Source organism: Geospiza fortis, unplaced genomic scaffold (genome assembly GCF_000277835.1).
Source record: "Geospiza fortis unplaced genomic scaffold, GeoFor_1.0 scaffold157, whole genome shotgun sequence".
In the NCBI taxonomy this organism is placed as follows: Eukaryota; Metazoa; Chordata; class Aves; order Passeriformes; family Thraupidae; genus Geospiza; species Geospiza fortis.
The window spans coordinates 7,634,406-7,643,604 of NW_005054314.1; the positions used below are offsets into that span (position 1 = coordinate 7,634,406).

At 53.8% G+C, this 9,199-nt stretch overlaps 1 protein-coding gene across 3 annotated transcripts in view; it reads right to left on the reverse strand.

The window, feature by feature from the left end:
- Nucleotides 1-262: 262 nt before the first annotated feature.
- SLC7A3 (solute carrier family 7 member 3) overlaps nucleotides 263-9,199 on the reverse strand; it is an 11,183-nt gene continuing 2,246 nt past the window's right edge. The window contains exons 1-12 of one of the 3 annotated variants that reach the window (XM_031056057.1): nucleotides 9,059-9,193; nucleotides 7,561-7,969; nucleotides 7,233-7,391; nucleotides 6,967-7,144; nucleotides 6,763-6,875; nucleotides 5,663-5,885; nucleotides 5,345-5,484; nucleotides 5,100-5,202; nucleotides 4,605-4,816; nucleotides 3,806-3,972; nucleotides 3,432-3,540; nucleotides 263-3,325 (exon numbers count right to left, since the gene is read on the reverse strand). In XM_031056057.1, the coding sequence (XP_030911917.1) occupies nucleotides 3,192-3,325; nucleotides 3,432-3,540; nucleotides 3,806-3,972; nucleotides 4,605-4,816; nucleotides 5,100-5,202; nucleotides 5,345-5,484; nucleotides 5,663-5,885; nucleotides 6,763-6,875; nucleotides 6,967-7,144; nucleotides 7,233-7,391; nucleotides 7,561-7,930 (1,908 nt within the window). In that variant the 5' untranslated portion in view covers nucleotides 7,931-7,969; nucleotides 9,059-9,193 and the 3' untranslated portion in view covers nucleotides 263-3,191. Of the gene's footprint in view, nucleotides 3,326-3,431; nucleotides 3,541-3,805; nucleotides 3,973-4,604; nucleotides 4,817-5,099; nucleotides 5,203-5,344; nucleotides 5,485-5,662; nucleotides 5,886-6,762; nucleotides 6,876-6,966; nucleotides 7,145-7,232; nucleotides 7,392-7,560; nucleotides 7,970-9,058 lie in introns of all 3 variants that reach the window. The other 2 variants (XM_005419929.2, XM_031056056.1) reach the window with 2 other exon arrangements.

Genomic DNA, 9,199 nt, shown 5'->3' on the forward strand with positions numbered 1-9,199 from the left:
CCCTCCCTGCACAGGGCCTGAAAGGCAGGACCATGGCAGGCTGCTGTGCTGGCCCCCAGGTACCAGCAGCACTGTCTGGAACTGGTTTGAAGCACTGCTTCACAGCTCCTGGCTCACAGTGAGCACTGGCAGCTCCAGCTGGCAGGTTTTGGGCAGGGATGTCACCCAGCACAGCTGGCTGGGACCAAGCACTGTTCTGCACTGGCACCAGCCTGGCACCCAGCCCATGACCCCAGGACAGTAGCAGCAAGACTAACAGGAAAAAGCACTTAAAAACATTTAATTTAATAGATTTAAAAATTTACCTTAAAATTACAGAAAGGCAGATGAGGTTGGACACAAGTACAACTACACTGCGGACATCTCACTGACACTTGAGCAAGATATTTACGTCAAACAGCATGGTGAGGGCAGTACCAGTTTGCAAGCAGTGAGTACCAGAGTACTGTGAGTACCAGAACAAGTTGCAGTAAGCCTTCCTGCAGAGCTCCTGCCATGGCTGCCAGGTACAAGTCTGGCACCTGGAAGGCAGGGAGGAGGTGGTGAACACAGCCACGTGGCAGATGGAATGAATACAGATGCACCATCATGTGGGGCCTCCTGTGCACAGAGAAAGCAATTTTCATGGCCAGGGGGCTGTGCTGGTGTCACTGCCCCTCTGTGGGACTGGAGGGGGGCAGAGACCAGCCCTGGGCCACCAGAACTTCCACCCAGCCAGGTGACTTCCCTGTGAGGGGCAGAGGCAGCACATGACCCAGCTCTGCAGTCCTGACACTTTTGCCAGTAGGTAGGGTCAGAGACACAGACACCAAATTAAGGCCTATAATTTCCATACTGTTCTAAGTCCTCAGTTTCCTCTAATTGTACTCCCAGTTACCTGTCCACAGAGTTCCCAGTCATTGTCCTACACAATACACCCTGTGACTATAATCACTCAAGCTTCACAATATCCAAATAGAGCTCAAGAACATTTCATGCTTTGGTACCGCATGGATTGTCTAGTATCAGTGGAGGTAGTTGGTAAGATAACTGTTTCATGATCATCCAAACCTTAACATACAATGCAAGTATCACAACAAAAAGCAAAAGGATTAGCATCAATAAAACAACACCAGGGTGAAGCACTCAGTTGAAAATTCTGGTAGCTGTAGGCATCCATCTGAAAATAATGTCCCACCATCCATGTCTCCATCACATGATGGATTTCTGCCATGCCATGATGGACAGCAATCAAAGCCTTTTATCCATTCTCCTGGGCTTGTTTCAGCAAGCCTCGGGTCCGTGTGTTGGAACAGAACCTTTACCAGTTCATACAAATGGGAGTAAAACTAAAAATCTTAATTTAAAAAATATAAAAAAATAAATAACTAAAAGCCTATCATTGCAATAAAGTTACAGGTACAAACATTGGAGTGACTACTTATATCTTCAGTAACATTATCCACAAATACAACATCACAAGAGGTTCTCTTGCATCTTGTCGTACACAATCTCACAAAGTGTACCACTGACTTTTTCAGATCCTGGCCAATAATTTGCTGTAGGGTATTTAGTATTACATCCAAAGCAGCCAAAGCTAACAAATTACTATTGTGAATGTTATTCCAAAATGCATCTTGCACAGAAGAATCCAAACTCAATCTAAAAACTTCTTAGAGTCCCCTGAGTCTAGGGTTATCCCTGATGCTCCCTGGTCACGCAAGCATACCACCCAAGAGACAAGAGGTTCCCCTGTTTTTTCCTAAACTGCTCAAATATTTAATTTACTTCATGCTGAGTATAATCCTCTATGAGTATCCCTCCTGATCATTAGCATCTAATTCTACAATTTGTCTCCATGCTGGTCTCACATCTACAAATTCATCTCGGGAACCAACCTCATCAGAATCCACAGCAGCCCAAATATCTCCATTCCATCCATCAGGATCCCACTGCACACCGGCCTCTGCAATCACTGCATGCATTTTCTTGTGCTTCACTTGCCCCCTCCTTTCCTTATACTGAGCTACTCTAACTGCAGCCTTCTCAGCAAGTCTGGTAAATCCATCTTATCACCAAGCAGCTTATTTTGGCATTTTAGCATTACAATTTGATTCTGCAACTCACATCTGTTGGTTCATGTTAGAGCATTTCAACAACTGTTCCTTTTGTTGGTGTTTTGTTTGTTTGATATACTGTTAACAAAATCCATCCTTGCCTTTCCAAATCCACAAGTTCTTTTCCTTTTTTAGTATGTGATTTTTGGATGCATTTCAATACATCCAGCAGTTCAACTTCTTTTAACTTACTTCCCCATTGCTCACATGGTCCTCCAACCTTAGCCCACTTGAGGACCAGTGAACTATATGGAAGTTCTTCCCATCTGGGAATTTCATACAGGACTGGTTACTTTAATTTAGATTTTAAAAGCAACAGTTTGTTCTGACCCTGATGACTATGCTGATTTTGTTTAGCTGGTGAGTAGGGTCAGAGACACAGACACCAACTTAGGGAACAGTGGTATTTACTACAATGGAAAACTGCAAAGAATCACAAAAGGAGAAGCTAAGCAAGGCACCTAACCATGAGCAAAGAGTTGCACAGGGACAAGCTGAGCAATGCTAATCATTGCTAGGAAAGAATGCCTACAGTGATTAAGGAAGATCCATCACACACCATCCAAGCCCAAGAGACACCAGCTCTGGGGGGAAGCTGTCACAGCCAAGGGCTGGAGAACCACGCCAGGAGCTGGGAGCTCCTGCAGTGCCTCCTCCTCTGCAGGCCACGAGGCTCCCCCACTTTGCTGTGACAGCAGCCCGGGTTTTACACTGCTAAACAAACCAGCTGACATAATTTCTAATTTCATTTTCCTGTCAGCTTCCTCCCAAAGCCTGGCCAGGGCTCAAGGAGGACCCAAGGGAGTTGTCTTTGATGCTATATCCCCTAATTAGGCCAGATGTGGCCTTATGCTGTTTCTAGACACACGTTTTGCCAATAAGTACACCTAACAATACTTTGTTAATGAGTGGAAACATACAACATTTGGTTGGAATATTCATCCTAGGTCAGCTTTGACTCAGGACCTTTTGTTCAGACCTTAGTACTTCACTCTGGGACTCAGTCTCTGCAGGAGAGGGGATGGATGTACTTTCTGGATCATGATCTTGTCCCACAGTGGTGAAGAGGTCCATGAAGCACTGGTCCCCAGGCCCTCAGACCGCAGCAGCCCCAGGGCTGAGGTCCAGCCCAGGATGGTGCAGAGGTTTTTCTGCTGAGGCAGGGGCTGTTTCCGCATTTTTCCCTTCCACGCTGTTCCAAATCCCATAGGCGAAGTAAATAACGAAACCTGCAGGACAGTTTCCATAATGAAATGTGCAATGGTGGCTTGGCAGCACTAACAGACCCCCAGGAGAGACCCGTGGGCACTGCATTGCCCAGCACAGGATACCTACCCACAACCATGCAGATGGCAAACCGCGCCCAGGTGCCCTTATCCAGCTGGACCATCAGCAGGATGTTAATGAAGGTGCTGAGGATTGGCACAAGTGGCAGTAAAGGTACCTACAAGGGACAAGAAGTGCTGTGTCAGCTGTGCCTTGAGGGACCAGGCTGGGCTCGAGGATGCTACTGGCCAATGGCAGAACGCCGTCCCTGCCACAGCCCAGAGCACCCAGGCACTTCCACACTGAGGACTGCACCTCAGAGAGACACATTTCAGGGCTTTCCTGGTGACTGCCTCACAGCAATCCCTGGCAAAACCTGCAATGCCCAGATCCTGATGGAGTCCAGGGGGTGCAGACACCAAGATGCAGGGGGTTGCACTCACTTTGAAGTTTAATCGTGCATTGCTCTGCGGCTGCCTCCAAATGATGATGGTGACAATGAGCAGGGCCACGAGGAGCAGCACCAGAAGCACAACAGAGCCCACATTGGCATCCTTCAGCGCAGCCACATTGAGGGTCAGGACCACGCAGATGACTGTGATCAGTGCAGCTGCAAGATAAGGGGTAGTCAGGAGACTGTATGGCACATGGCCTCCCTGGGGCCCTGAGCCTCACCCACAGCTCTGCTGAGGCACCCACTCCTCATGGCCAGGTCCACCATGCACTGCCTCTAACACCCACCCCAAAGGAAAGGGGTTTGCTGGAGGCACCTCCCAGACCAGCAAGCTGCAGGGAGCCTGTGCTTGGCTGGGCTTGGACCCAGCTCTGACTCTCACCCAGACCTGGCTGAGCCACCCCACTCTGGCTGTACAATGGAGCCATTGACAGACGGATCAAACCCCGCTGGCTGAGCCCAAGCACTCTCAAGGGGCTGGGGACTGCCCTTGCTGGTGTCCAACGTGGGTCAGGCTCATCACAGGGATCTCCCATGACCACCTGCACATCCCTGGCTTAGCACCCATGTCCTCCACCAATGCCTGTGGACCCCAAACCACACCTGTACCCTGCACTTGGCACTCTGCTTAGGGCTCAGCACCTGCTGGCACTGCCAACAGCAACTGGCAACCCGGCCCCTCTCCTCTGCCTGGCATGCTCACCATCCCTTCCCAGCTCTACAGACAGGCCAAAACACCCCAGGCCCTGGCAGGAGGGGACACCAGCAGCCAGTTCCCACAGACTCACCAATGACTGCGACACAGACATAGACAATGCGCCCTGAGAGCACAGTGGGGGTGTCCCCAGGCGGGTTGAAGAGCGTCACCAGGGACAAGGTCTCTTTGTGCTGGGCACTGGCAGCAGTGATGGCTGGGTTCATGATCACTCTCTCCTCCTCCTTCCCATTCAGCTCCAGCATTTCCACGGCCTTCGGGGAGTTCGGCTGTCTGGGCTGGTACCTGAGCAGGTAAGACAAGCTTGCAGCAGAGCCCAAGCAACTTCCTAGCCCAAGGGAACAGTGGGCAGCACCTTCACATCCCTGCTGCTCCGGCAGTGGCCCCGCGACAGCCACTCCAAGGATATGCCCAGAGTCACACACAGGCTCTGGTCAGCAGCCTCCATCTTGGGGGCTTGACACTTCCCCAGGATGCATGCCCCTGGAAAACAGCTGTGGCTACAAGCCCCCAGGACGATGTGAGGAACATCCACCCTGGGCACCGCCAAACACGAGGAGTCACGCACCGGAGGATGAGCACGCACACCGCCACCAGGGAGTAGGCCAGCAGCGTGCCGATCGACATGAGGTCCACCAGGTCCTTCAGGTCAAGCAGGAGGGCAAACACCGCTGCAATGAGGACAGGCAGCATGAGCACAGCTCCAGACCACATGGAGTCAAGATTCCCATCTCTTCCCTCATCCTGGGGACCCGCAAACACCGCCACAAACCACCGCAGGGCTGGGTTTGAGGAGGTGGCCAGGAGCCTTACCTGCGAAGAACCCCGAGACAAAGGTGGCGATCAGAGGGGTCTTTCTGCCACTGTGGATCCGGGAGAGGAACTTGAAGAGCAGCCCGTCCTCTGCCATGGCATGGATCACTCGGGGCATGGGAAACATGGAGCCCAGCAAGCTGTCGTGGAGAGAGATTAGGCAAGCTACCCACACCTACCACCCAGAAGGGGAAGGGACCAGCTCTGTGCCAGGAGCAGGACAGCAACTGGACAGAGCAAATCCCCAGCCCAGCCAGGTTAATGCTGTCGGTCCCTGGGCTGTGCCCCAAGCAGTGCCAGGAATAGAGCCAGTCCTACCTGGTGGAGAGGGCACAGAGCGAGCCAACAGCAACGGCGTAGCGGGCGGGCTCCCAGCCAACCGCCTTGAAAGCCTCAGGCAGAGGGCTGCTCTTGTTCAGGAGGAAGTAGGGCACCATGAGAGTCAGGGATGCAGAGACCCCGAAATAAGCCACAAAGCAGATGAGGAGGGACACAATGATGCCAATGGGAATGGAGCGCTGCGGGTTCCTGGCTTCTTCCCCTGTCCAGACACAAGAGGCCACATGTGCCCCACTGCACTGCACAGCATGGGGCAAGCACCCCCAGGGGATGAGCCAGAGTAGGGACTTTCCATGGCAGCACAGGACTGGGGAGCAGCAAGCAGGGGCTGTCGGAAAGGAGGGGTCCCTGGCCACACTGCTGCTGCACTGGCAGAAGGAATGGAGCTGCCTGGCAGCCTGGGCTTGCAGCCAGCCCTTGGCCATGCCAGCCCTCCCCCCCCACCATCAGCTCCCTCTCCCTACAGAGCCTGTTGAATGAAGAGCCTCCTTGAATGTGTGCTCAGCTTTGCAAAGGTGTGCTGCACCAGGCTCCCAGCAAGGGGCTCGGCAGCAGGAAAGGAGGAGACTGCTGGGCAGCCCCTGGAGGCAGGGTGGCACAGGCAAGGTCAGGCAGAACAGCCTGTACCAGCCACCCACTAAGTAGATTTCTGGGGTAATGAGAGGAAATTAAGAGAGCTGCCTGTGCTCCAGGAAGCAGCAGTTTTGCATGAACCCAGTCATTTGGAAAAAGGCTGCCTGAGGCTGGGAAATAACCAGGAGACACCAGCAATTCCCAGCACTGTGGCGGGCTCGGCTCAGCACTCAAAAGGCTCCCTGCTGCTCTGGGAGCTGGCTGTGCAGGCAGGGTGCAGCCCTGCTCCCACCATGTGGTGTAATGAGCCACTCTTCCTGGGGCAGGGCAGGCTCTGAGCCCTTTTGTCTGGCCAGCTGAAGACACAGACTCCACAGGGAAACCTCCCAGGAGCGGTGAGACCAGCTGTTTTCCCACACCATGTGGGAGCATCCTCCCCATCAGCTCCCAACCAGCTGCTGGCTGTGCAGGGGAAATGCCCACACCACCCTCACCCAGGGCAGTACCTGTGGTGGCAATGCAGTCAAAGCCCACGAAGGCATAGAAACAAGTGGCAGCGCCGGTCAGCATCCCTTCCAGCCCAAAGGGGAAAAACCCACCAGAGCCAAAAGCTTTTTTCCTGGAAGAAATGCAGGAGAGCAGATACCGTGAAGTGCAAGGACAGCAGGGCCTGTGCCTGCCCTATGCCAGATCCCAGTTGCTCTACTTACATGTCATCCGGCTTGTCTAGCAGTGACAAATTGACACGGCTCTCCTCTGAAAGCTGCCAGTTCTTGATGTCTCCCTTGATGAAGCCAGCAATGATGACAAAGCTCAGCACCAAGAGGTTCACAGCTGTGAAGATTTTGTTCACAAGGGCAGATTCGCTGACACCAAAAGACAGCAGTACTGTGGGGACAGAAGAGGTGAGTGAGGACCCATCAGGCTCCTGTGCCATCGCCCATGGTACCATGGAGCCACTCTCCCGCACACCCACCAGTAAGCAGCAAAATCAGGATCAAAGCAAAGAAGTCTGGATGCTCAGCCAGCACTCCTGGCACGTGCATTGGGATGTTGGTGGCGAAGAAGGTGGAGATGTGGTTGCCGATGATGTTGTCAAACGTTGCACTCCAGGCTCGAGCCACACTGGCCGTACCTGGTTGATGGCAAATCTGTGCATTAGTCTGAGCCCAGGGCAGACTGGCACCAGCCACCCACACCTGAGCACCCACCTCCCTGCTGATCCCACCCCACACCCTGCCCCCAGAAGCCCCCCATGGTGCCAGCACTGGAAGGAGCCCCACACAGGCTGCCTGGCCTCGTACCTATCACATAGGAGAGAATGAGGTTCCACCCGGCTATAAAAGCCCAGATCTCGCCGACAGTAACGTAGCTGTAGAGGTACGCAGAGCCGGCCTTGGGGACACGGGCCCCAAACTCTGCATAGCAGAGTCCAGCCAGTACCGATGAGAAAGCAGCCACCAGGAAGGAGAGGACGATGGAGGGACCAGCCATCTCCTTGGCCACCTCCCCGGCCAGCACATACACACCGGCTCCTAGTGTGCTGCCCACCCCCAGGGATATGAGGTCCAGCGTGGAGAGGCAGCGAGCAAAATGTGTGTCATCGGAGCTCAGGTCCACCATGCGCCGGCGGATCAGCTTCTTCCCAAAAACGGTCATTTTTTCCTTCAACATCTTGTCTTCTCCTCAGTGAAGCTCGGCTGGTGAAAAGCCCTGCAAGAAAAGGGAAATGTGAAGCTCAGTGTCCTTCAGGGAGCAGGACTGGCACTGCAAGGGGCAGAGTAGGCAGTGATGCCCACAGGAGCCTTGCCTACCCTCCTCCCAGCTCACTCATTGGCACCACGCCCCTGCCACACTGGTTGGCCAGAGACAGTGGTGGGGCACCCTCCAAGGCACTGTGGGGCTGCACACGCCCTGCCTGCACAGCCCTTGCCCACAACAGTGAGTCAGGGACGAACCAGTCAGTCCATGCTGGGAAATGCTCATTGCTCAAGCCCTGTGTGGTCTCAACCATAGAGCTCATAGGCGCATCCCAAAGCCTGCCCCCTGCTTCCCAGGCTTGGCAGTCTGGAGATCTTTCAGACCAAAGTTGACGGCTGGTACATTTCTCCAGCCTGGAATGTGGGCAGCAACGATGTGGAGACAATTCCTCCAGCACAGGATTTAGCAGGCTGGGATGGAGCCATTCCTTTGTTGCTTTTGGCATCTCCAACATATTCTCTACAGGGATGCATAAGCAGACAGACACACAGCATGGGTTCCTGGTGCAAGCCCCCTGCCTGCTAACAGTGCTTGGTAAGCAGTCTGCAAGCTCTACAGGCTGTAATCACCCCGAATGTGTGACATCCCCACTCCTCTTGCTAACAGCAACCACCTATCCCCAAAAAGCTCAGAAGATGAGCAACCTGTGAAGCAGGCATCCAGCACAGAGGAGCTGCAAGGAAAGTGGTTCCCAATGCCCATGGCCACAGCTGGCACCTCTGCCCGCACCGAACCATCAGCCACCAGTGCATTCTCCCTGCCGGTTTCTCCCTTCATCGGCAAAATGAGAACACTCCATCCACGTGCCCAGCACCGCATGCCACACTACTGTATCAGCCTAAGCACACAAGGATAACTTTGTGACCATTTCCATAGCGCATTATCAGGATCACAGCGGCAGCCGCCAGCTCGGCTGTTTCCCCATAACCAGCAAACCATCCTGCTTCTTCATAAACCTCCTCTCGAGCTGGCACGTGTCACATTCAGCCTTTACCCAAGAGCAACAAGTCCCCCAGCACCAGCACCCTCCTCAAACACTACCTGGACAACTCTAGCTGCCTTCCCCAGCGCTGCTCAATCGTTCCAAGTACCTCCAGCAGCCGGGCTCGAGATCCTCATGGGTCAGGCGGCAGCAGGAGCCTCCCGCTGCATCCCGGTGCCTACCGCAGCTCCGTAGCGGCT